Source organism: Callospermophilus lateralis, chromosome 20 (assembly GCF_048772815.1).
Source record: "Callospermophilus lateralis isolate mCalLat2 chromosome 20, mCalLat2.hap1, whole genome shotgun sequence".
NCBI lineage: Eukaryota > Metazoa > Chordata > Mammalia > Rodentia > Sciuridae > Callospermophilus > Callospermophilus lateralis.
In genome coordinates this window covers 20014444-20041310 of record NC_135324.1, presented here as the reverse complement: position 1 = coordinate 20041310, position 26867 = coordinate 20014444, and the positions used below count along the sequence as shown (strand labels likewise).

Sequence of the window (26867 nt, the reverse complement as noted above, 5' to 3'; positions counted from 1 at the left end):
GGCCATGTGGAGAGTCCATCGCAGGCACCCTAGGCCATGTGGAGAGTCCACTCGCAGGCTCCCTGGGCTATATGTGGACAGTCCACTCGCAGGCACCCTGGGCCATGTGGAGAGCCCACTCGCAGGCACCCTGGGCCATGTGGACAGTCCACTCACAGGCATCCTGGGCCATGTGGAGAGTCCACTCGCAGGCACCCTGGGCCATGTGGAGAGTCCACTCGCAGGCTCCCTGGGCCATGTGGACAGTCCACTCTCAGGTGCCCTGGGCCATGTGGAGAGTCCACTCACAGGCTCCCTGGGCCATGTGGACAGTCCACTCACAGGCATCCTGGGCTATATGTGGACAGTCCACTCGCAGGCACCCTGGGCCATGTAGAGAGTCCACTCACAGGCATCCTGGGCTATATGTGGACAGTCCACTCACAGGCACCCTGGGCTATATGTGGACAGTCCACTCGCAGGCATCCTGGGCTATATGTGGACAGTCCACTCACAGGCACCCTGGGCTATATGTGGACAGTCCACTCGCAGGCACCCTGGGCCATGTAGAGAGTCCACTCACAGGCATCCTGGGCCATGTGGACAGTCCACTCACAGGCATCCTGGGCCATGTGGAGAGTCCACTCGCAGGCACCCTGGGCCATGTGGACAGTCCACTCACAGGCACCCTGGGCTATATGTGGACAGTCCACTCGCAGGCACCCTGGGCCATGTAGAGAGTCCACTCACAGGCATCCTGGGCCATGTGGAGAGTCCACTCACAGGCATCCTGGGCCATGTGGACAGTCCACTCACAGGCTCCCTGGGCCATGTGGAGAGTCCACTCTCAGGTGCCCTGGGCCATGTGGAGAGTCCACTCGCAGGCACCCTGGGTCATGTGGAGAGTCCATCACAGGCTCCCTGGGCCATGTGGAGAGTCCACTCTCAGGTGCCCTGGGCCATGTGGAGAGTCCACTCGCAGGCACCCTGGGTCTTGTGGAGAGTCCACTCGCAGGCTCCCTGGGCCATGTGGAGAGTCCACTCTCAGGTGCCCTGGGCCATGTGGAGAGTCCACTCACAGGCTCCCTGGGCCATGTGGAGAGTCCACTCGCAGGCTCCCTGGGCCATGTGGACAGTCCACTCTCAGGTGCCCTGGGCCATGTGGAGAGTCCACTCACAGGCTCCCTGGGCCATGTGGAGAGTCCACTCGCAGGCTCCCTGGGCCATGTGGAGAGTCCACTCACAGGCACCCTGGGTCATGTGGAGAGTCCACTCGCAGGCTCCCTGGGTCATGTGGAGAGTCCACTCACAGGCACCCTGGGTCATGTGGAGAGTCCACTCGCAGGCTCCCTGGGCCATGTGGAGAGTCCACTCACAGGCACCCTGGGCCATGTGGAGAGTCCATCGCAGGCACCCTGGGCCATGTGGAGAGTCCACTCTCAGGCATCCTGGGCCATGTGGACAGTCCACTCTCAGGCGCCCTGGGCCATGTGGAGAGTCCATCGCAGGCACCCTGGGCTATATGTGGACAGTCCACTCGCAGGCACCCTGGGCCATGTGGAGAGCCCACTCGCAGGCACCCTGGGCCATGTGGACAGTCCACTCACAGGCATCCTGGGCCATGTGGAGAGTCCACTCGCAGGCACCCTGGGCCATGTGGAGAGTCCACTCACAGGCTCCCTGGGCCATGTGGAGAGTCCACTCACAGGCTCCCTGGGCCATGTTGAGAGTCCACTCTCAGGTGCCCTGGGCCATGTGGAGAGTCCACTCACAGGCTCCCTGGGCCATGTGGACAGTCCACTCACAGGCATCCTGGGCTATATGTGGACAGTCCACTCGCAGGCACCCTGGGCCATGTAGAGAGTCCACTCACAGGCACCCTGGGTCATGTGGAGAGTCCACTCGCAGGCTCCCTGGGCCATGTGGAGAGTCCACTCGCAGGCCCCCTGGGTCATGTGGAGAGTCCACTCGCAGGCTCCCTGGGCCATGTGGAGAGTCCACTCTCAGGTGCCCTGGGCCATGTGGAGAGTCCACTCACAGGCTCCCTGGGCCATGTGGAGAGTCCACTCGCAGGCTCCCTGGGCCATGTGGACAGTCCACTCTCAGGTGCCCTGGGCCATGTGGAGAGTCCACTCACAGGCTCCCTGGGCCATGTGGAGAGTCCACTCGCAGGCTCCCTGGGCCATGTGGAGAGTCCACTCGCAGGCACCCTGGGTCATGTGGAGAGTCCACTCGCAGGCTCCCTGGGTCATGTGGAGAGTCCACTCACAGGCACCCTGGATCATGTGGAGAGTCCACTCGCAGGCTCCCTGGGCCATGTGGAGAGTCCACTCACAGGCACCCTGGGCCATGTGGAGAGTCCATTGCAGGCACCCTGGGCCATGTGGAGAGTCCACTCTCAGGCATCCTGGGCCATGTGGACAGTCCACTCTCAGGTGCCCTGGGCCATGTGGAGAGTCCATCGCAGGCACCCTAGGCCATGTGGAGAGTCCACTCGCAGGCTCCCTGGGCTATATGTGGACAGTCCACTCGCAGGCACCCTGGGCCATGTGGAGAGCCCACTCGCAGGCACCCTGGGCCATGTGGACAGTCCACTCACAGGCATCCTGGGCCATGTGGAGAGTCCACTCGCAGGCACCCTGGGCCATGTGGAGAGTCCACTCACAGGCTCCCTGGGCCATGTGGAGAGTCCACTCACAGGCTCCCTGGGCCATGTGGAGAGTCCACTCTCAGGTGCCCTGGGCCATGTGGAGAGTCCACTCACAGGCTCCCTGGGCCATGTGGACAGTCCACTCACAGGCATCCTGGGCTATATGTGGACAGTCCACTCGCAGGCACCCTGGGCCATGTAGAGAGTCCACTCACAGGCACCCTGGGTCATGTGGAGAGTCCACTCGCAGGCTCCCTGGGCCATGTGGAGAGTCCACTCGCAGGCCCCCTGGGTCATGTGGAGAGTCCACTCGCAGGCTCCCTGGGCCATGTGGAGAGTCCACTCACAGGCACCCTGGGCCATGTGGACAGTCCACTCTCAGGCTCCCTGGGCCATGTGGAGAGTCCATCGCAGGCACCCTGGGCCATGTGGAGAGTCCACTCTCAGGCATCCTGGGCCATGTGGAGAGTCCACTCTCAGGTGCCCTGGGCCATGTGGAGAGCCCACTCTCAGGCTCCCTGTGCCATGTGCCCCACCCCCAGCTACTCAGCTGCGTGGGTGGCACTGAGGGGCATGGAGGATCACAGAGGGTGGCCTGAGGGGCATGGAGGATCACAGAGGGTGGCCTGAGGGGCATGGAGGATCACAGAGGGTGGCCTGAGGGGCATGGAGGATCACAGAGGGTGGCCTGGCTCTGCACAGTCTTGTGCAGAAGCAGAGAGGAAGAGAGCTGGTCATGAACTGCAGTGTGCAGAGAGAGACCCCCAGAGAGACCCCCTAGAATTCCCGGAGCCCTCGGCCTGACCCTCCCTCTGTCCTGAGCCTGAAACGTCTCATGAGGGCCAGGAAAGGAAATGGCAGGCAGCGTTAAGCTCTCAGAATACGTCTCCTCCTCGAGGAAGGGGTTCGCCGCGGAGTTCACTCCGTCACTTCCCCGACGTATGTTCAGAATCACGGTGAGGCAGGGCTGCGACTGCTTAGGCCCCTTATTATTCCATCTGTTTCTGTAATAAGATACCTGAGGCTGGCTGCCTGGTTGAGAAAAGAGGTTTGTTCAGGCCACAGCTCTGGAGGAGCTGAGTTTGCCCTGCTCTGAGGGGGCCCGATGGTGGATGGTGTCCCACAGTGGGGCCCGTGGAAGAGATCTGTGGTGCTGTGAGGCCAGGCTTGCTCCGGGAGCTAATTCAGCCCCCGAGACCTGCACTGGTCCCCTCCCAGGGTGGAGCCCCCAGACTTGGTCATCCCCACAGGCCCCACTGGGGCTGGGGCCACCTCGGCACCACACTGGGGACCTGGCTTCCAGGGCACGCACCTCTCGGGGACACACCTGAGCCATCAGCCGTCCACGCCAGCAGAGTGAGCTGGGGGTGAGCGTTCAGACGGGGCCACGCGGTGGCATGGACCCTGGGAGGTGCAAGGACGTCCGTGCAGGCTGCAGGCGTGTAGGGCTCCCTCCCTGAAGGCCTGTACCTCGTGGTGACGGGGCCAGCCGAGCCGTAGAGCAGGGGCTCATGCCTCCTCCTCAGACGTCCACCCACTTATCACAGCCCTGGCCACCCGCACACCCTCAGAGGACACCCTGGCCTCGGCGCTGGGCCCTGCTGGGGGCGCAGACGCGGACACACCTGGCTTGGACACCGTGGCCCCGGCATCCCGGGTGATGCACCAGTAGGCACACGTTCACGCCTGGGTGTCGGCTCCTTCCAGGACACAGAGCACCTTACGTGGGGACGTGGTACAGCCCCGGGTACCCGTGTCAGCTGTGCTTTTCATAAAATGTGAGGGCTCAAGGCCTTAGATGTTCCACAGTGAGAAACGGAGAGCCTCAAAATGACAGTACTGTCCCCAGGTCCTTCAGCTACCCAGATGGCGGCCAGGGTTAAAACGCCACATCCCCCTCTGTGAAATGGGAGCGAAACGGTGGCGGCTTCATAGGTCCCTGACAGAGTTCCTGCATCACCAGACCCTGGGCTCCTGAGCGCTAGCATCCGGTTACCATGCGGACTCCTCAGTGGCTGCACACGCCGCCCCGGTGCTGGATGTCAGGCGCAGGTCACTTCAGGAGGGCAGGGGGCACAGCAGCAGCCGCACTGCCCCCAGTTCTCAGAATCGCTGCATTTCCAATACACAGCCACCGGGTGGAGCAGACAGACGTGATGACTTACCTAGGTTCACCTGCCATCAAGGAAATATGGCTCCCGTGTGTCACTTAGAGAAGACAAGGAAGGGGACAGGGACAGGGAGCATCCAAGAAGAGACCTGCATTCACAGACAGCAGGTTTCCATTGACCTCCCTGTACCTACCGACCTACCTTCCTATCTGTCTGTTCCCACCCAACAGCCACCTATGTATCACCTCCATCTGCCTGTCCATCCGTCCGTCCACCTACCTTCCTGTCTTCCTTATTGCTCCCTCTCTGTCTTCCCTTCTATTTACCCACCCACCTACCTACCTTCTATCTTTCTCTACACCTCCCTACCTGCCTGCCTGCCTTTCTTCTTGTCTACCCACCTGCCCACCTGCCCACCTGCCCACCTTGCTGTTTCCCTCTCTGTCTGCAGACAGACTCGCTCACCCTGCAGGCCTGGAGCCACACTGCCTGTGTCACAGCCCTGTGCCCATCACAGAGCACAGGGAGTTGTCCACACGGCAGATCCCTAAGTGCGGCCATGCTCCAAGAAGGCCTTACGTGTAGACACTGGAGCTTGAATCCCATGCAGTTTTTATACATCACAAAATATTCCTCCGATGCTCTTCCCCAGCTACTTGAGAATGTGAAAGCCATTCTTAGCAGAGAGGCCGTGGGCTGGACGGGCTCTGGCAGGCTTGGCTGGACACTGGGTGGTCAACCATGGTGGTCACCGAGGTCACTGGCCGAGCACCAGAGCAGTGGGACCGTGTCTGCTTAAAAACAGAGGTGGGACAAGGATGGGGTGGATGTCAGCCTGGGTGAATCCAGGAGAACGGAGCTCCCTCGAACGTCACCCTGACCCCGTCCCTCTCCGGTGACCTGGGTGCAGGGGCTGCTGGTTTTCTTTGTGCCCCTTCTCTGTGCTCCCACTTCCCTTCCAGCTGCGCTCACAGGGCCCAGGAAGCACGGGGTACATGATGGCCAGGGCAGGGTCAGTGGGCAGCAGGGCATCCAAGGAGGGGCAGGGGCGCGCCTCTGTCAGCCTGAGTGACCTGCAGGGCTTTGTCTCTTCACTGTCCCTGGTTCCCCCTCTCCTGCCTCCTCTCTTCTCCAGCTCTGCTTCTCTCCTCTGTCCTCCTCCTGCTGTGGGTCCTCCTCCTCCTCCAACCTGTCCCCAGTCCTCCTCCCCCTCCTCCTCCACTCTGTCCTGCTCCCTCTCTACTTGTCCTCCTCCTCCTCCAACCTGTCCCCTGTCCTCCCCGCTCCTGCTCCACTCTGTCCTGCTCCTTCTCTACTTGTCCTCCTCCTCCTCTTCCAACCTGTCCTGTGTCCTCCTCCTCCTCCCCCTCCACTCTGTCCTGCTCCTTCTCTACTTGTCCTCCTCCTCCTCCTCCAACCTGTCCTCTGTCCTCCTCCTCCTCCTCCTCCACTCTGTCCTGCTCCTTCTCTACTTGTCCTCCTCCTCCTCCTCCAACCTGTCCTCTGTCCTCCTCCTCCTCCTCCTCCACTCTGTCCTGCTCCTTCTCTACTTGTCCTCCTCCTCCTCCAACCTGTCCTCTGTCCTCCTCCTCCTCCTCCTCCACTCTGTCCTGCTCCTTCTCTACTTGTCCTCCTCCTCCTCCTCCAACCTGTCCTCTGTCCTCCTCCTCCTCCTCCTCCACTCTGTCCTGCTCCTTCTCTACTTGTCCTCCTCCTCCTCCTCCACTCTGTCCTGCTCCTTCTCTACTTGTCCTCCTCCTCCTCCTCCAACCTGTCCTCTGTCGTCCTCCTCCTCCTCCTCCACTCTGTCCTGCTCCTTCTCTACTTGTCCTCCTCCACTCCATCCTCCTCCCTCCTCCTCCACTCCGTCCTCCTCCCTCCTCCTTCACTCTGTCCTCCCTCCTCCTCCACTCTGTCCTGCTCCTTCTCTACTTGTCCTCCTCCTCCTCCTCCAACCTGTCCTCTGTCCTCCTCCTCCCCCTCCTCCACTCTGTCCTGCTCCTTCTCTACTTGTCCTCCTCCTCCTCCTCCACTCTGTCCTGCTCCTTCTCTACTTGTCCTCCTCCTCTTCCTCCAACCTGTCCTCTGTCCTCCTCCTCCCCCTCCTCCACTCTGTCCTGCTCCTTCTCTACTTGTCCTCCTCCTCCTCCTCCACTCTGTCCTGCTCCTTCTCTACTTGTCCTCCTCCTCCTCCTCCAACCTGTCCTCTGTCCTCCTCCTCCTCCTCCTCCACTCTGTCCTGCTCCTTCTCTACTTGTCCTCCTCCTCCTCCTCCAACCTGTCCTGCTCCTCCTCCTCCTCCACTCTGTCCTGCTCCTTCTCTACTTGTCCTCCTCCTCCTCCTCCACTCTGTCCTGCTCCTTCTCTACTTGTCCTCCTCCTCCTCCTCCAACCTGTCCTCTGTCCTCCTCCTCCACTCTGTCCTGCTCCTTCTCTACTTGTTCTCCTCCCCTCCATCCTCCTCCCTCCTCCTCCACTCCGTCCTCCTCCCTCCTCCTTCACTCTGTCCTCCCTCCTCCTCCACTCTGTCCTCCTCCCTCCTCCTTCACTCTGTCCTCCCTCCTCCTCCTCCCTCCTCCTCCCTCCTCCCTCCCCCTTCACTCTGTCCTCCTCCTCCTCCACTCTGTCCTGCTCCCTCTCTACTTGTCCTCCTCCTCCTCTTCCAACCTGGCTGCCGCTTCCCCACTGTCCTCCTCCTCCTCCAACCTGTCCTCCCTCCTCTTCTCCCTCCTCCCCCTCCTCCACTCCATCCTCCTCCCTCCTCCTTCACTCCGTCCTCCCCCCTCCTCCTTCACTCTGTCCTCCCTTCTCCTCCTCCCTCCTCCTCTCTCCTCCCTCCCCCTTCACTCTGTCCTCCTCCTCCTCCTCCTCCTCCTCCTCCACTGTCCTCCTCCTCTTCCTCCACTCCGTCCTCCTCCCTCCTCCTTCACTCTGACCTCCCTCCTCCTCCTCCCTCCTCCCTCCCCTCTCCCCCTTCACTCTGTCCTCCTCCTCATCTCCCTCCTCCACTCTATCCTCCCTCCTCCTCCTCCTCCTCCTCTCCCCCTCTCCCTTCCCAGCTCTTCTCTTCCTCCAGGCGTCTGCCTCTGAATCCCGAGCTCTCTCCTTTCCTCTGGGCCTCCATTCTGTGCCTCCTTCCCTTTGTTTCTGGCTCGGCTCCCTCCTCTCTGCCTCCCTCCTCTTGCCCTGTGTCTCTGTCCCCCTTTCCTCCTGCCTGTGCCCATGGCTCTCACTGCATCCCTCTCCCTCGGACTGGTTTCTCCCCGCTCCTGGCTCCTCTCTTGTGGCGCACACCTCATGGCAGTGCCGTCCCTGAGCTTTATGCTCTGCTGTTAGGGTCCCTTCACGTGCTGCTTTGTCCTGCGCCTGCTGGGATGTGCTTGATAATTAAGGCTGTAATTAAAGCACAACAGCAAGTGTAATTAACACCCGTTTTAGTGGGTTGTAGAATCATGAGGCAATCAGGCATCTGACAGGGCACTGATGGGAGCTGGGGGGGCAGGTCTGTGGCTGCCCCGCCCTGCCCTGGCCCCACACTGCCCTCACCTGCCTGGGTGCAGGGAGCTGCTCTGGGTTAAGAGGAGGGCAGCAGCCTGGTCCTGGGGCAGCCAGACCCCACCCACAGCTGCAGGGCCCCAGCCGGAGCTCCCCACACTGCTGCTCTTGGGCCACCCCAGGCTCTCTTGGGGTGCTGGGGCTGCAAGGCTAGCAGAGGTGCCCACCCCGTCTCCTGTGGGCCCTCTGGGTCACCAAGCTCTTTCTGCAGGGCGTCCTGGTGAGCAAGCCTCCCAGAGTGAAGTGTGCTCAGAGGAGAGGGAGCACTGCTAGGCTCTGAGTGGTCAGAGGGGCGTGGACCCCACCACGTGTGGTGACAGCAGCCCGCGTCTCAGCTGGGTCTTCGCATGCAGGATCCCTGAGCTGCATGCAGGTGTCTCGCAGGCTGTGGACATATCAAGGCACGGCGGGGGGAACACACTTCCTCATGGAAGCAGTTCCTCATGCTGTGGCCCGAGGTGGCCCTGTGCAGAGAGCAGCGGCTCACGGTGTGGCCCTCCGTCGTGACTGTGAGCCGCGGGGAACCAGACAGCGCCCAGGCTTTGTCTGTGGTCTCAGAAGTGGACTCCATCGCTTCTGCCAGGTTCTCCGGGGAAGCCTGGCCCTGGTCCACCCACAGCCAGTGAGGAGGATTGCGTGGGGACGCCAGTCTCTCAAGGGATCAGCCTCGGGTCTCCGGCTGCCTGCTGCAGGGCTGGAAGAGCCAGTGCAGGGGTGCTGACCTGGGCGACATTCCAGGAGGCCCTTCTCCTTCACGCTGGGCTCCGCTGCAGGAGGCCCCTCCTCTTCAGGACCTGCCCCTCAGGCTGCCACGGGCTGTGCCCATCTCCCCTCCCACCCCCCAGTCCCACCGCCTGTGCCAGGGCTGGGGGCCTCCTCCCCAGCAGCCCACCCGCCTCCCCTCGCTCCCCACCACAGTGCACACTGCCAGCTGCTCCGGCCGCACACAAGCACGGGCCATGGGGACGGGGTGGTCTTCCCTGTGAAGGGGCCACCAGGGCTGCCGGCAGCTCTGCTGAGATTCTTCACCCTGGAGTGGGGTGCTCAACGTCTGCCCGTCCTCAGCACTGGTGAAGGTCCTGGGGTGGGGAGGGTGGTTGTCCCTGGGTGGAAGTAGAAAGTGGAGACTGAAGAGGCTTAAACCAGTGTCCAAAACTGCACAGCAGCAGGTGGCCGGCGGAGGGCCGGCGGAGTGCTGCTTCCCTCCCCGTGTTCCGTAAAGCTGAGCGTGAGCCTCAGCCGGAGACGGTGCCCGGCATCCCCTCGGGGGTGGCTGAGGTGACCCAGGGCCCAGGCAGGCACCATGCAGCACCATCTCAGTGCAGCTGTCCTGCTGCCTGGCCATCTTTGAGGGGGCTCACAAGTTCAGGCCACTCAGCAGCTTAGCAGGGCCCTGCAGGGAGCTCGCTGACTGAGCCTGGTGTACCTGAGGAAGGCAGGCCCTGCAGGCTGCGTTGGACAGTCTCTGTTCACGTCTGAGCCCCGTCCTAAGCTCGGGAAGTGATGTGAGATGACAGTTCATCGGACATCTGGGTCCTGCTGCCTGGTCCCCATTGCATTGTCCACACGGTAACACAGGAGGGTCCCAGGGCAACCTGTAGATAAGGCAGATTGGCTGGCCACTGCTTCCTGGGGACTCCCCTAGGGTACACAGCTCATCTTCAAGGCCTCGCCCTCTACGGAGAGCCAAAAGGGATGGGCAGCTCGAGTCCCGCCGCTCTCCGGGCAGTGGGATTGTGGCAAAGATGGGCAGATTCTCAGAGCTTTGGTGCTCAGGTCAGGTCTTGGCTCGGGCTGGCCTTCAGAGGGGTCTTTAAGGCAGGTGACATTCAGCATGGGGCCAAACCCGGTCACATCCACTTAGCTTCTGTCAGGAGACGTTGATGGAAACCCGTATTTTACCATCTTGGGGAAGCTCCAGGGCCAGCAGCCCGCAGTGGGGCGGGCCATTCCCTGCGCGTACCCCACATTTCTCCTGATTCTGTCCTCAGTGCTCAGATCCAGGCCAGAAGACTGTCCTGTTCAGACTCCCGCGTAGTTGTCCATCTCTGTGCGTCACCTGAAGGACGCTCGTTCGCATTTGTCTGAGGGCCACAGAAAACACTCCCGCTGTTCATAGTGCGGATGGTTGGGGTGAAAGAGAGAAAAGGCCACTTACCTGAGAGGCCACCTGGATCCCCAGAGCCGAGCCTGCTGTGGGACCTGGTGTCGGGGTCCTAAACCCAGCTTCACCTGTGCGTTCCTCCCCCTTCAGGCACCAACGTGCAGGAGGCCCAGAACATACTCAGGAACAGCGGCCTGCCCATCACCTCCGCCGTGGACCTGGAGGATGCTGCCAAGAAAGCTGTGGCCAGTGTGGCGAAGAAGTGACCTTCCTGTGACCCTCTGTGCAGCAGGGTCCCGCCCTGGGAAGGGGGGAGCAAGAACGGTAGAAGGTCTCGCAGCTGCTCTCTCAATCACGGTGTCTGCCCAGCCTCATCTTCCCCAGCAGCCCCCATTCCACCCTTTCCCCACGTGAGTGCCCAGTGGGCCGGGACGGCCTCACCACAGGCCTGGTTCCCGGACCCCGAATCTCACCCAACAAGAACCCACCAGCCACCAAGGTCCCAGGCGGGATTCCCTGCAGCACTGGCCGTCAGGGGTACAGGGGGACATCCAGGCAAGTAGCTCCGACGCCCGGTCACCAGGGGTGTGGTGTCTGACTCCAACACAGCCACGGTGTCCCCCGGAGCTGTCTCGTAGTGCGCCTCCACATCCATCCACCCTGCTGCCTTTCACCGCTGCCTTTCACCGCTGCCTTACTGTTGAGCACACCGCTCACCTCTCCCTAAGCCTTACTCGTGAGCTCCCACTTCAGTGCCAAAGCTGGTGCGTGCTGATGCTCACGGACCCTCCGACCTCCGTAACTGAGTCCTGGAGATGACCCGGCACTGAAGGTGCTTCTGCAGAGCCGAGTCTCCCTCCCTCCCGTCCTCACCCAGGACCACCAGCTGAGGTAGAAAGGTGGGAAGTTCTCACCTGAGGGAATGTGGGGTCTTCCATTCCGTCCATTTTTGTGGTGGGAAAAATTTGAATTTAGTTTTTGTTCAAATTTTGGTAAATTTTTATCTGTATGCAATTTTAAATAAAATCATGGTTCTTAAACTCTCAGACGTGTGCTTTTCTCATTTTAGTCGATTCTGTTCCTTGAACAATTTTTCTTTTGCGGAGCCACCAGCACTCATGCCTTAGATGCCCACAGCTCCAAGCTGCAGAGTCTCAGGTACCCTGGGTCACTCCACCTCCCTCAGCCTCTCCCCTAACTGATCCCACAGCAGAAGATGATTCAGTGAAAAAATGGAGTATATACCAAGCAGAAGCCGGGAAGCCTGGGCTGGGCCACGCAGAGTGGAGGGAGTGGGGGCTCCTGCGCGACCAGACCCTGCCTGTTACCGGCTCTCCTCCAGCCGGGCCTGCAGCACCCACTGCCCTGCCTGCTTTCCAGCGGCTCACGCTGCTCTGTGAGTTTCCATGTGGACAGAATGCCAAGGCCTCCGTGAACACCCGTGGAGGAATTCGCCTCTGGCCTCTCAGCCCTTCATCCCTCTGTGGCTTCACAGGTTGCTAGCGGGTGAAAACTGTAGCTCTGCACCCTGAGATGGGGCGACTGTCCGCCTGTTGGAATTTCTGTCTTCACCCAAGGCCTGTTTCCCTCCTCGTGGACGTACTTCCACTCGGCCAGAGGGGACGGAGGCATGGAGTCGTCCTGCAGTCGTCCAGGGAAAGTGTGAGTAGCCATCAAATAACATTTGCCTTTCAAGTGGACGTTGGTGGTCAAGGTCTTCCAAGGAACCCTTGGGAGGCCATGTGCCCATGCGGCTCCAGGGCACCCAGCGCTGTGTGGCGTTGTTCCCAGGGTCCCTGCGGTGGCTGTGGAGTCAGATGCAGGCTGTCCCCTGGGGGCTGTGTGTCTCCTGCACCACCATGCCCTGGACTTCAGGCCTGGAAATAGAAGAATCCTTCCCCTCACCTCAGGTCGCTGGGTTTAAACCTGCTCTCCTGTGGCAAGAGCGTCCTAGAAAGCCTGCCCCCCCCCCCATGTTGCTCCGTGTCCGGGAGCTTACAGAACGGCACCCGCTGCACCAGGACTGCTCGCGGGTGGTGCCGCTTTGCTGGTCGGCTGGGACGCTGCAGCCTCTACAACCCGCCTCAGGCTCAGAGGCTGAGCGCTGGCCCTCCCGTGGCCACTCCATTTCTGAGTCGATGAGCTCTCTGTCCAGACTCTGGTTGTGACCAAAACTCAAGCTCAGAGACCAGGAGATGACTCTGCTCCTGGGGCTGTGAAGAATGTTCTCCGTTGCAGATCAGGCCCCAGGCCCCCAGGACTGGTCCCTGCTGCTTAGCCCAGCTGTCTGCAGGCCTCACCTCAGGTGGGCTGTCTCCACAAGGTGCCCTCTGGCTGAGCATCAGCAGCAGGAGAGAGAGGGAGGGAGATGGCCAGGCAGGAAGGAGGAAGGGGGCTTGTCTCTCCTGGGGATTCTAAGAAGCATCCCAGATTCTGGTCCTGATGGCTCTGATGGCCTGATCCTGGACCTGTCTGTGAGTTCAGGGTGCTGTGCTAGGTCCTTCTCCCATCCGTGGGCTGGCCTGAGGCAGAGGAGGGCCTCACCTGACCACCCTGCCTGGACAGGAGGACCTGGAGCCCTCCAGAGGAAGGGCACATTCCCTGGGGAGCACCAGAGCCTGCTACACTCCTGCAGGGCGGGCTGCGCGGGGTGGCTCCTGGGTGCTGCCTGGAGTTGTGTGGTCTCCACTCTCCCTGCTCTGGGGGTCTGTTCTCTCACAGGCCTGCAAGTCGCCAGGGTTCCCTGTAGGGGCTGCCTGAGTTGTCCAGCGAGAGGCTGCGCTTGTCTTGAGCGCTGGCACTCTCCCGAGAGGCCAGGGCACGGAGGCCTCTGCTCCACAGCAGCTCCAGGGCTGGTGAGCTCACGGTGAGCAGTACAGCAGGGAGGTTCTCAACAAGGCTTGGTGCCGCGTTTCTGAGTAGTTCTTCACAGTTCGTACCTGTGTCCCTCGGTGTGGAGGGGAAAAACAAGACTCTTCCTAGAGAATTTCATTTATTTTTTAAATTGACAGCTGTCGTAAAAATAAGAAGAAAAGTTATTTTTAATATGTCTAAATCAGACATCTAAAAGTCTAAAGTGATCCTTTATAGAATGCATTGTACATTCAAAAATAAGATAAGCAAGAACACATTAATAATGGTGAAAAAGAAGAATGTGTGGAAGAGTAGGTGTGTTTTCTAACACGCTTCTGGGTCGGAGGTGGCACCCGAGGCTGAGGGCAGATTTCCTGGGACAGGGCACCCACTTCTGGGTAGACCATCTGCACAGGCAGCCGCAGGTGTGGTGGAAACCTCGTGGTCTGGAGTGGCTTCTCCGGGGCCCTGCAGGAAAGGTTCACCACCCCTGCTAGGTGGATCGTGGACAGACAGAATCATTGCCACCAAAACAGCAGCCACAGATCACTGTTTTCAAGTCTGGGGAAAGCAGATGGAGGCCTTAATGTGAAACAGAGGTGGGAAGAGTAGGAAATGGGATCCTCACTCTATTTAAACCCTGCAGGGACCTGGGGGTCTACACTGGCACATCCAGGGAAGCCAGCCGGGGTGCTGACCCGGGCCTTCACCACGGCTGGCTGCTGGCTCCTCTGGGTGCAGGTGCGATGGAAGGGAGCTGAGCTTCGAGGGGCTGCACTGCCAAGCTGCCACAGCTGTCTAGCCTCACGTCTGCACCAGGTACTGCTGAGTCTGCGCCTGGAGAAAGAACACCAGGGGAAAGTGGCTTTGGTGCCTGCAGTCCCCACGTTCTTGGGATGGCATCGGGAGGTGGCACGGCTCCCTAGAGTCTCTGCGCGTCAGCCCTTCCTCCAGGCTGTCCTTGCTGTCCAGCAGGATGCTCCTGGCGATAGCTGGGTGAGTACCCACACTTTTCAGGACCCAGGCATCCCCCACTTGTGACTGGTGGGCACCAGGGGCTGAAGCTTGAAGGCTGTTTCCAGTCACTGAAGAGCCGCAGTGACTGTGGGCCACCACACCGTGGGGAAGCCATGGCAGCTGGGAGAAGCCTGGTGTGATCCACAGTGCTCCATGCCAGGGTGGCAGTGCCGAGGGAGTAGAGAGCGGGAAGGCACAGCAGCAGGGAGAAGACGCCCCCACACCAGGGTGGCCAGGCAGGGACAGGGGAAGCAACAGCCAAGTTGGAGGTGTTTGAAAGACTCCCCGACACAGTGGTTACCGGAACCTGTGTGGGTCACTAGAACCAAGGTGCTGCTTCCAGGACGGACAGGACTCAGTGTCCTGATGAGACAGCGGCCACACGGACACCCACAGGACACACTGAGCAGATCTGCAAAGTGTTCTGGGGGAACAGGGACGGAAAACATTGCCCAAGAGTATGCAGCCAAGGAGTCCCTTGTCCCAGAACTGGGTCTGAGGGACCCTGCGAACCACGGCTGCATCTCACTTCAGTGTAGTGAGTGGAACCAATGACTTGGGCTCTGCACCAGCAGGGAATGTTGTGCACCGTGTGTCAGGGAGACACACGAGAGCAGTGAGAGCATCCAGGACCATCTTCAAAAGATGTCTCCATACGTGTACACACACGTGCACACATGCACACACACACACATGCATGACGACACCCACAGAAAATTGGCCCTGAAGATACGAATGTTTTTCACCTCCTTTGTCTTTGTGGTTCTCATCTGAGGGCGGTTTACTACCCACCGTTCCTTTTTCTCCAAACCTGGGCCGTGCTCTCACTGTTGGGGGCACCGGCCAAAGGCACAGCATCTTGCAACTGAGACCTGCAGCTAGAAGTGAGCCCAGTGCTGGTAATGCCAGGTGAGACCCTGCCTGAGCCGAGGCTCCTCACTTGCTGTGACAATTACGGATCAGTGCCCAAAAATACAGTCATCAAAGCAAAAAGCACTACAACCCAGAAATCTAGAAAACTTGTTTAATTAGGTAAGTATGTGAAACTTCAAAACAGATTCATTTACACATTGCCCTAAGTGCTTGAATCGATTTGCACTTGTTTCATGTTTTTACTAGTGCGTGATCGCTGTGTATAATAGTGGGTTGTTCTGATGTGATCATACATGAGTGAGACAGGATTCTCTCCATTCCAGTCTCCAGTCTGACAGTGAAGACTCAGTAAGCTACACTGTCCCAATAACACCGCTTTCTGGAGGGTAAACATTACGTTGTAGGAGACAGTGGCCCAGGTAAGTCGGTTGTTGGGCTGGTCTGCTTGGGTAACATGTAAGATGTCCACCCCCTTTTCATGCTAGTGTTACAGAATACGTACTCCTGTGATCTCAGGTCTTAATTGGAACATCTAGTCCTCAGCGTGGGTGTTTCACAGATGCACACCCAGTGTTCAGCAGTATTGCGCGTTGTTGGTGATGTTCCTTATGCGATTTTGACTCTTAAACCTTTGAAGGGCAGTGTTGAAAGGCCAGCCCTTGTAGGCTGCAGCTGTGTTCCAGTGACGGACATGGCTGGTTCTCCTGGGGTGGGGTGAAGGCACTGCCCAGGAAGAGCCTGGGCAGAAGGACCACCCTGTGGCTGGCCGGGGCAGCGCAGAGCAGCGTGTTGGAGGCACCCACCTCCTTCCCAGCTGCAGCAGAGCGCTGGGGCCAGATCCGGCTCCCGCTTGTCGTCACGCCCCTGCTCAGGCTGCAGACACTGCTGGCCAACTTCAGGTTTTCCTGAGTCCTTTGAAGCCAAACTTCTCCAGGATCGCTTCCCAGAATATGCCACTTAAAAAGGGGGCTTGGAAATGTAGCTAATTAAGTTTAATTCAAACAAATGTTTGCCTAACATCTGCTGTCCCTGGCAACAGGGCGGCTGCAGGGAGAGAGGAGATTCATGGAGAGGGTAATCTGGACGTGCTCGGAACTTCCCACCTCAGCCTGAGAAGACCTGGACAAGGGGTGGAAAGAGAAGCGCCAGGAGCCCCGACAGCAATGCCTGTAAATGATGGACACGCGTCCCAGGTGCGTGAGCTGAGGATGTTACACCTTGGGGGCGGGGCTTGAGCTCTGAGGATATTCGTAGATTGAGATGGTTTAGAAGTAAACGATTGATTATGTTATGGATTCCAAGCCCACTTCCTAAACTCTTTGTTTTACTTATAAACTCTGCTATTTTTGCTAATGGATTTTCTTTTTTTTTTTTTTTTTCTATACTGGAGATTGAACCCAGGGGCACTCAGCCACTGAGCCCCAGCCCCAGCCCCTTTTACTTTTTATTTGGAAACAAGATGTCACTAAGTTACTTAGGGCCTCACTAAATTGCTGAGGCTGGCCTTGAACTTGGCCTCCCAAGTCCCTGGGATCACAGGTGAGTGCCAGGATGCCCAGCAGCAGAGGACGTAGAAGTGTCCTTTGGTTCATGCTTCCTGACTTGGTGAAACCCTGTAAACATCCCAGCTGTCTGTACATCTTTTCTTCTTAAGTACTTGTTTTCAGTTGTGTGTAAACCATCTCAAGCCCTCAAGTCATTTTCAGATCTAACGATCACATGTGAAAAGCAGTCTTGCTCACGTCCCTTCAAGGAGCCAGCATTGTCTGCTTGGTGGGGTCCACCTCCCTCGTCCTTGTCGACCCCCGTCATGTGGGACTGGAAGCAGGCTGCGGGCTATGGGGCAACGGTGGCTCTGGCTCCATGTTCGTGAGCCACAGGCCTGCTCTGGGAAGGACCAGGGTGCTGCACCTCCGCAGGGTGGGGCTCCTGGCCTCCCGGCCCACTGCCCATGCAGCTGCACTCTGGTGCTCAGGCCCTGCCCCTTCTCCACAGAGTTCTTGTCTTGTGTCATGTGAGGCTGGAGTTGGGTTCTGTGGTGTCTCACCCTCGCCAGCCCTTCCCACCACAGCCCATGGCCTGCTGGCCCCGTGTCCTGCTGTGGCTCTCAGCCACTTCTGTGCTGTTGAGAGCTGCTGTCTCCAACTCCAGAGCCCCTCCCTGCGCCCCGAGGGGCAGCCTGTCCAGGTTTGGTTGGGGGCAATATTCTTTAGTCCTGGTGTTTCCCTCTGGTTCTGTGTGTCTCCTTTCTTTGCTCACTCTCCATTTTTCCTCTGTTTCAAGCGTATTTCACAATGGCTCAGTTTTTCTTGCTGATTCTAGCCTTGCTGCATTTGTGGCTGTGAAACGAGAGATCTACGTCAGGCAGAGTTCTGTAAGAGGGCTGGTCTGTGGCCTCAGGGGACCTGCAGGTTGTGTTGTAGATGCCTCCTGTCAAGTTGCAGCAGCTCATTCTCTGGCTGCTTCTAATTTGCTGAATGTTTTTGCCAGGACTGACATGGAACTTTGTCAAGGGCAGTCCTACATCTGTGGAGACGGACATCGTATGATGTTGAATGTCAAAGCATCCAGTGAGAAATCCTATGGGCTAGGATATTTTCCATTTCACAAGTTCCTCAGGTCAGTTGGCCAGTGTTAAGCGGGTTCACATCTGTGCTCCCTGGGGAGCTGGTTTGGAAAGTTCTTTCCTTAAGCCTATTTGGCTTGACATCAGGGGAACCTTGGCCTGTCAAGTGAATCCAGAGGTCCTTCCTCCCATTTCTGCAGAGTTTGTGTGGATCTGGTTCGATTTTTGTTTTAAACGGTAGCTTTTACCTACTAACTAAAGCAGTAGTTTTTTATGTGCAAAAAGGTTTTTAGTTACGAATTTAAGTTGTTGATTTTATTGTTTTGAAGTTGAAAATAAAATCATAACTTTTATAACCCAGGAGAACAAAGGAGCGCATTCTCCTCAGGCAGTGCGTAGGGTTCAAGGAGTCTCGGCAGGCTGTGACCCTGCTTTCTCCCCTTCTAATTCCCCAGGAGCACAAGACTCTCCTCTTAGCACACATTTGAATCATTGTCACTCAGCACTGTTCTGTGGTCGTACGGGGTTCCTTAAACCTGGGCTCCAGTTGACATTCTTTCCTAATAGATTCCATTCTCCATTCAGCTAAGCGAGCACTGTTTTTATTTAATTGAATGTAGGGGGCTGTGCGCCCCTTCCTGCTGAAAGCATGCGCAAGCAAGCCCATGGTCCCAGAGTATACGCCCACGCCCTGCCCTGCTGATTATACGCATGCGCGGTCTCATTGAGTGCGCGCGCGCGAGCGCATGTTCCCGCTGGGTGCGCGCATGCGCACGTGATCCCGCTGGGTGCCCGCATGCGCGCGTGGTCCCGCTGGGTGCCCGCATGCGCGCGTGGTCCCGCTGGGTGCCCGCATGCGCGCGAGGTCCCGCTGGGTGCGCGCATGCGCGCGCACGGTCCCCCTGGTGAGTGCACACCTGCGTCCAGTCCTGCTGAGCGCAGCTTTGGGCCTGGTCCTGCTGCAGGCACTGTGGTTGCCTGGAGCAAAGCCAGTCAGTCACACTGCTCCTGCAGGGTCGGGGCGTGCTTGTCACCCACGTGTGCCGGTGTTCCAGTGTGCACACGGTCCACCGGCCTTAAATATACAACAAACCAAATGTTAGAAAACCACAAAGCATGATAATACTGAATGTTAATGGTTTCGATTCTCCAGTTAAGACACAGGTTAGCAGAATGGGTAGAAAAGGCGTCCTACAGCTGTCTCAAGGGACTTATGTCCTAGCGAAAAGATTTCCACAGGCTGAAGGAAAAAGGATGGAAAAAGTGGCTGTGGAGAGGGATCCTGGAAACAAGCAGGAGCAGCTCTCCTGAGACGTGGCCACTGTCCGTCCTGCACCTCTCCCCCGGACACTCTGTGCTGTCCTCCCTGATCCTGGTAGACATGGAGTCGCAGTTTTCCTCCTGCCCATGGTGATGTTAAAACTGCAATGAACGTCACCCTTGATCTTGGTTAGAAGTCTCCAGTTTTCCCGTGGAGATCACAGACCTGTTTCTTTAAGAGGCCATGCCGCCTCCAGCCAGGGCTGCTTGTCCCTCCTGGTCGCAGACTCAGAGAAGGTGACATTCTCCTCTGTTCACACAGACCAGGGCTTTTAAAATACTGTTATGAATGTCTGGGCTTCACTCAGACTTATCTGCAATTAATGGCCCACCCTAGCTGACACTTAATCATAATAAATGGAACCCTTTTAAAGGAACGTGTAGGCAAGGAACAAGATCTATGCTGCAGTCAAACACCCTCAGTAAAAATATGAATCTGTGAACACTGGCCTGTTTAATGATCACTTACAGAAAACACATTAATTAAGATGAATGGTGTTGTTTTCCTGTGGCAAATTGTTTCTTCATGGACAGACACTCTTGCTGGAAGACACGTCTCCCTGAGGTAGATGTCCAGGGCCCCTGTGGAGCTCACCCCTGGTACAGCCCTGCTGCCTTATGACCAGTGCTGTGCAGTCACTGGGCTCTGCAGAGGGGGGGGCTGGAGAGGTGGAGGGCAGGGAGATCAGAGACCGGCATCCTGCAGAGCAAACAGGAAGTGCAGACTGACTGCACAAGGGTGAGCAGCCTTCCTCCCCCAAACTCCACATAGATGTCCATGGTCCTCCTGACAAAAGCTGAGTGCTCCTTGCTCAGCCCAGGAGACTGCTGGGAGTTAGAGCACCCTCTGCTCTCAGACCCCTTTTTGAAGAGCAGTTTGCCTCTGTCTTGTTCCCCCATCTTGCCATGGCTTAGAATGAGAAAACACATCAAAGCTACCGATGACACACTGGGCACGGTGGTGCACACCTGTAAGCCCAGCTACTCAGGAGGCCAGGGCAGGAGGATGGTGATTTGGAGGCCAGCCTCAGCAGCTCAGTGAGATCAGGCCTCTGAGGTCAAGGTGCTATTGACTCCAGATGCCTTCATCCAGGCTGGGCTTCCTGCTACCTTCTGAGCTCCTCCCCTGGAAGTGGCTGACTGTGGTGGCAGTGTCCAGTTGGGGGTACGAGGTATTAGGGGACTGTGTGGCACAGGCACATTCCCTGGCGGCGCCAGGTCTTCGGGCTCTGGGGTTAGTGAACTGCCTCCTAGGGAATCATCATGAACCCTAACTCGTGGTCTCTCTCCAGACGCACAAGAAGATCTCAGAAGACGTGTTTTCCCTGTGCGTGGAGGATGTCATCTGCAGAGGACATTCCTGAGTTGATTTTGTGATGTCCCAGCCAGACCCTGTGCCTTACACACAGTCCTGGCCATCTGTAGCTGGGGACAGTGCTCTCCAGATGCACACCAGATGGACACACGGGTTTCCCAGCTGCTGGGTCGGAGGCTCCTGCGTCCTCAGCCCCAGGGCCCAGCAGCCCTTCCCAGGCAGCCACGGCGATGGGAAGCGTCTCGGTTACTTAATCTCTTTCCTTTTAGCCAAACGTCCCCCGTATATTAAGAGATCATTTCTGTTTTCATCCCTGAGAGTGATATTGCCACATGAGCAGCAATCTTTTTAAGTACATATTTATTTTTCATCAAGGTGAAAAGTACGATCCGAATCATTAGAGTTGGCCACTCGACGGGAATCTCCACTTGGTGAGTGGATCGATTTTCTTGTTTTTAGATAGGTAATTCCATGACATGTTTGGTAAGGTAGACAACAGTCGCTTGCCAGTCAGTATTTCTGAATTTCAGTTTCATGATCCGTAGCGTGCTTGCTGAAGATGGATGAGGAAGGAGAGAAAGATCAGGTGCCTCAGCATCAGATTCTCTCTCTGCCTCCTAGTCACATTTCAGCGCTAAGGAACCTCCAGATGGTTTTGTCCAGCATTTCCATTTTTCCTAAATTTTCTGCCAAGAGTTGTTTGGGGGAGCCACAAATTCATGGGAAGTCCTAAAACCTGCCCAACTTTCCACTGTCGGGTCTCATCAAGAGCGTGCGGGTACCTTCAGTGTAAAGACAGTGGACGCTTCGTCTGGCGATAATCGGCGAATGTGACATCCCCACCCAGAGCCTGCGGAAGCCACTCAGCACCATCTGTCTGCTCGCTTGAAACAGTCCCTGGGACGAGGAGGCCCGGCTCTCGAAACGGAGTCATTGAACTCCAGTTAGTCACTCAAAGAGCCAGTCTGGCACGTCCATATGCTCTCAGATCTGCCAAGAGGTGCTAAGAGTCTCCGTGTCCCCTGAGTGTCAGCATGGCCAGCTCTGCATGAGCTCAGTGATGGCAGTGGAGTCCCTGGAGTCCCCACGCCTGCTGGCGGCTGGCGGCCTCCCACTGTCAGCACCGCCCGCCGTGCTCAGAGGTCTCCTTCCCCTCTTGACGGCAGCCCTGAGGTAAGGCTTCTCCCCTGCAGCCCCCTGGGAACACATCCCACGGGGCCGAAGGGGCTTCTGCCCGAGGCCTGGGGTTACCTTACCTCCCTGGTAAGTTCCTCGGGAGGACCCGCAGCCCTGAGCCCGGTCGCCTGGCACTTCAGTCACATGGCCACTACCTGGAGCTGTCTCCGGGGCTTCATCCTCCCTGATTTCTGGGAGAGCTGTGGCCTTCCACTTCCTCGACTCCACAACCTTGGTCCGAGTGTTTCATCTGGATTCTTGACCGACGTGCTCTCACGGTCACCTGCTGATCTGCCAGGTTTGTCCCTGGATGCCAGCAAGCCAGCCTCCTAGGCTGAATGTGGCGCCTCTCGGCCTCCTCCTGTCCCAGGGCTTCTTCCCAAGTTTGACGCTGGGAGACACGAAGAGGAAACGAGACGGACGGGAGGGGCCAGGGAGTTGGTCCCTGGCCTCTGAGGCGGGCATGGCCTCCGTGGCCTCCATGCTCAAGGAGAATGTCTCCCCGTGGCCCCGCTCTGGGTGTGGGAAGGGCCCTCTCCCTCATCCTTGCAACGCCACCTTTTAAAAATGGTTTTCTGTAGGTTTTCAGTAAATAGTTCCTATGAAACGAACCCCGCTAGAGTCACCCCATGTGCACCGCTCATGCTGTCTCTTGCGGGAACCCGTGGTACACTCCTCGTCCTCAGGACCTGGTGCCTTGCGGGTTGCGGTGTGTGGCTCATTCATAAGCTCCCAGGGTCACATCAGCCACGCAGACTCATCAGAGAGCAGAGTGTTGCCACTGGGAGTCACTGGACCAGGACTGGCCATAAAACACCAGCACAGAGTGAGAGAGAAAGGCACGCTGGAAGGAGCTGGGGACAAACCCAAGACGTCCAGAGTTGGTCACTGGCTTCTGACTTTGGCAGGAACACTAGGCAAAGGGTGGCTTTGGATCTCGGGAAGGGAGGTGAGCGTTCCTTTTTTGCAGGACATCCTATGGTGGGACGGCTGCTCGGTGGCCCAAGAGGAACTTGGAGGGAGGGAGTGGATTCTCCCGAGATCTTGGAATAACAGCTCCCACCACGTCGGCCAGAGAGGACCCGAACTTCAGGCTTCGAGGTTTCCTGGATGGGAACTTCCGGTCTCAGCGGGATGAGACAATGCCCACAAGTGCAGCCAAACCCAGGCCCTGAAAGGCAGAGAAAGGAGAACCAGGCCCTCGGAGCCAGCATGGCGGGATGACAAGTTCCCAGAGGGTCCTCGTGCCCCAGGTACCCCAGACTCAGACGGAGAAGCCATCCTCGGGTAAAGCAAAGCGTGTCCCCACTAAAGCTTCCTCTCCAGCCAAAGGACTAGGGAGGCCGCACAAGGGAAAGCACATTTAGACGTGAAGGGGCCCTTCAGCCACACGCCACAGGAGACGCCTGGCTCTTCCCTCCTGTGTTGGTAAACAGGCACTCCCCAGCCCCTGTGCCAACAGAGGGGCCACCCGGGCAGCCATCGCGCCTCCCTTTCCCTGCCGGAGCAGTGCCCTGGGGCGCCACACAGACCAGGCGGCACCCCCATCTCACTAGACAACCTCCCCAGGGCCAGGGTTCAGCCGACTCACCCCAACAAGACCCCGAGGGCCCAGCGCAGCTAGGAAGAGGCCGGCACTGCCTGGCCCTGGGAGAACCAGCTGGCTGGGTGGTGCCGCGACTCCTGGAATGTGCCACTGAGCTCCTAGGAACCCGCCAGGAACACACAGAGGGAAGCCGCAGCACCGAGGGGCGACACTAAGAACCTGGAGCATCCCGGGCGGGAGCAAAGCCCCGAGTGGACGGATTCGCAGCAGACGGGGAGGACAAGTCGATGCAGCGACAGGAAGGGGGACGCCATGTCTGTGTGGGGACCACGTCTGTCAGACCGTGCACAGTACTCATGCTTGGTCGTGTTCCTTCATATATCATTTACGTCATCCATGCTGTTAGTAGGTCACTGTGCATCCCTAACTGTGTGTTTATACGCACGCAATGAGCACGTATAGCGTGCACACACACACGTGTGTCATACAGTACGATGGAGCTCTGTGATCAAAGAAATATACTCAGAGACTATGAAAGAAAAAAATCTAACATCCATCACCTGAGAGTCCAAGATGAGAAGTAAAAGACGATGGGAAAAGTGTCCAAAGAAATAAAAGCTGAAGGTCCCCGACTCTGATAGAAGGTGAACCCTAGACATTGAAGAGGCCGAGTGAGCTCTGATGGGGCAAACCCAGAGTCCCCGCCAAAGCACGCCATCGCCAGACTTCAAAGAAGGACCAAGAAAGTTCAGAAGCCGTGAGAGGAGATGAGGCTCTGCTGCGGAGGAGACCCGCAGCGAGAGCAGATTCCGGGGAAGCCGCGGCAGGCGTGAGACACAAGGGGACGGAGTGGCTGGGCAGGTGCCGCCAAGAGTGGTGAGGACCACTCTGCCCAGGAGGAGAGGGCAGAAGAGGAAGTGCGACACTCCAGGCAGGAAGAGGGCAACGGGGGAAGAGATGGAATGTCGTCGCGAGTCCTGACGCGGATCTCGGTGTTTGCCGAGGGCAGGTGTCTAGACAGAGTCCAACCAGGAGCGTGATGACCTGTCCAGGGGAGTCCGAGTCCCGCACTTCAACTGCCGAGAGGTGGCCGTGGACTGCGGTGAGTCACTGTGTGGTGTGGATACCCAGGGAGGGCTGGAAGAGACACTGAGACATCAGGAGAAGCACAGTCCTGAAGGTGTTCACACCGCCCACAGAGACCCGGGCAGGAGGACTCAGCAACAGGGAACACATCCAGACAGTGGGCGGAGCAGCGGTGGGTTTAAGCCCCAGTGTGCCAGATTGACACTCAGAATAAACCGTCCACATACACGAATAGAAGGCAGACGTTTGCAGAGGAACTGAAATAGGGCCCAGCCATGTTCTGTGTATTAGGAACTCACTGGGATTACAACACCAGGTAGGGTGAAAGTGAAAATAGAGATTTCTATGCAACATGAATCACCCCACGTACAAAAGTAACTCAAAATGGATTATAGCCGTATAGCTGTGGTCCTACATCATGCCCAGTCAGAAGAATGAGAAGTTATGCTCCATTATATATGATGTATCAAAGTGCATTCTACTGCCGTGTAGGACTAATTAAAACAAATGAAGAATTTTTTTGAAAATGGATTATAGCCCCAAATCTAAGAGCTGAAACTGTAAGACTCTTAGGAAAACACAGGAGTAAATCTTTGTGTCCTTGAATCAGAGTGGTCTCTTCAGTATGACCCCAAAGCAGATGCCAAAGCAACAAAAGATAGAACACTTAAATTGCACTTTACCAAAATGTAAAACTTGCACTTCAGAAGACACCATCAAAACTAAAGAAACACGATCCATAAATAGAAGGAAGTGTTTGCAAATCATGAATGTGGTAGAGTACACACTCTTACAACTCAACACAAAACCCAATTTTAAAAAATGAGAAGATTGGAAGACATGGTTCTCCAAGGAAGATACGCCATTGGCCAATAAACACCCGCTCCACATCGTTAGCCGTTCAGACACTGCAGGTCAAGTCTGAGTCAGGGTCCTCCCTCTCCCACTAAGAGAGCTGTCAGAGAGTAGCAGGGGCCGGGGCCACACAGAACCGAGAACTTACGGATGGCACTGTGCAGTCACAAGGCCACTTTGGAAAACAGTTTGGAGTTCCTCCAAATGTCACCAGAATCAACATATGACCCTGAGCAATGGAAACGTGCACACGAGCTCTTTAACGTACACAGAGGTTTCATTCACGATAGCCAGCAGACGCAGACAGCTCACACGTCCAACCACAGATGGTGAATGGATGAATACGGCCGGGGGTGGCTGATGGGGGAGCAGGCTCCCCTGGAGGAGTGGGCTGCTGGGCTCAGTCCTGCAGGGCGAGGCTCATGCACAGCAGCTGAGCAGAAGGAGCTAGTGAAGAGGACCTCGTGCCTCGTGATTCCACTCACAGGAAGGTGCAGGGCAGGCCCAGCCGTGGAGACGGGAGGCGGGTGGTGAGGCCTGCGGTGGCATGAAGGGAGGACAGGGAATGGGGGACGGCTGTGCAGCTCCCGATGCGGCGTCCTGCCATTGGACAGAGCTCCTGGTTGCACAGCGGCACGGCTCTGCTGGAACCACTCGGGCGTACACCTTGCCGGGCAGATCTTATGCATGTGACTCATGTGCCCAGAAGCTGCTCTAAGTAAAACAAAGCAGGAGCAAAGGTGTTCATCCCAGATAGAACAGACGTTGAACCAGAGAAACCTCACAAGCACAGAGAGGGACGTTACTCATGTGAAAGTGCCCGCCAAAGGACGCGGGGACGCTAACTGTGTAAATACCAGATGGCAGTGCCCCAGAAGACATGGCAAAACCAACAGAACCAAAAGATGAATTAGAGGGCCACGGACACAGCTGGCGTGGACAGCCATGCCACCCCCAGTAGAGCCACCCTCAGTGCCTGAGCAGAGGGGCTGGTCAGCATAGGCACAGGTCACAGCAGGATGTGCCTCTGTTCAAGCCCCCACAGACATGTTCCTGCATAGGCTGCAGTCTGGGCCAAGCCACTGGGGAGAACTGAAGTCACTTGAGTGTGCCCTGAAAGCAAAAACCAATAACAGAAGAACAGGAAAATCGCAAATATTTTGACACTAAACAGCATACTCTTAACTAATTCATGGCATTAGGAATGATGAGGAGCCTTAGAATCATCAGTCTCCCACTTTATTAAACTAGGAGAATAAGGGAAAATGAGACCCAAAGCAAGCAGAAGGAAGGAAATGATAAACGGCAGTCAGAGAGTAATCAATTCGAAAATAACACACAAATCATCGAGGCATACAGAACGCCCCTCGGTGGGCGAGGACTGAACAGCATTGCCGTCCACGTGGCGGGTCGCCGTGCAGCAAGGGCAGGCACAGCCAGAGCTGGGCGGGCTGGGTGACCAGGCCCCCGTCGTGGGCCCCCGGAGCCTGGTTTCATTTATGGAGATCCAGGGAACCACGCTGGCAGAGCTGGCGAGAGAGGTGTTTGCCAGGGTGAGGGATGGCGGTAGGCGGACCCGCTGTGACTGAAGGGAGCTGGGAGCTGCTGCAGGGAACAGTCACGTCTGTGGGAGACGCGGGACCCTGGTGACAAGGGGACTCCACTGTGCTCATGCATCTGCCCCATGGTGACCTTCAGACTCCATGGCAGCCGGGAGAGCGTGCGGGACTTCTGAACTGAGGCGCTCTTTCCTGGTCCTTCCTGGATGTCTCCTTCCTACCTGCTTCTCAATCCTCTGTCCTGCCTCATTTCCAAGACGGTTTGTCAACAGTGTGCCCACCAGCAGGGATGCTCTGTGTGG

General features: G+C 57.5%; 1 protein-coding gene across 2 annotated transcripts in view; it reads left to right on the top strand.

Annotated features, from left to right (window-relative positions):
* Suclg2 (succinate-CoA ligase GDP-forming subunit beta) overlaps positions 1 to 11445 on the top strand; it is a 260069-nt gene extending 248624 nt beyond the window's left edge. For both annotated transcript variants that reach the window (XM_077106197.1, XM_077106196.1), the window contains one exon: positions 10550 to 11445. In XM_077106197.1, coding sequence (XP_076962312.1) covers positions 10550 to 10665 — 116 coding nt within the window. In that variant the 3' untranslated portion in view covers positions 10666 to 11445. The remainder of the gene's footprint in view (positions 1 to 10549) is intronic.
* Positions 11446 to 26867: the final 15422 nt, after the last annotated feature.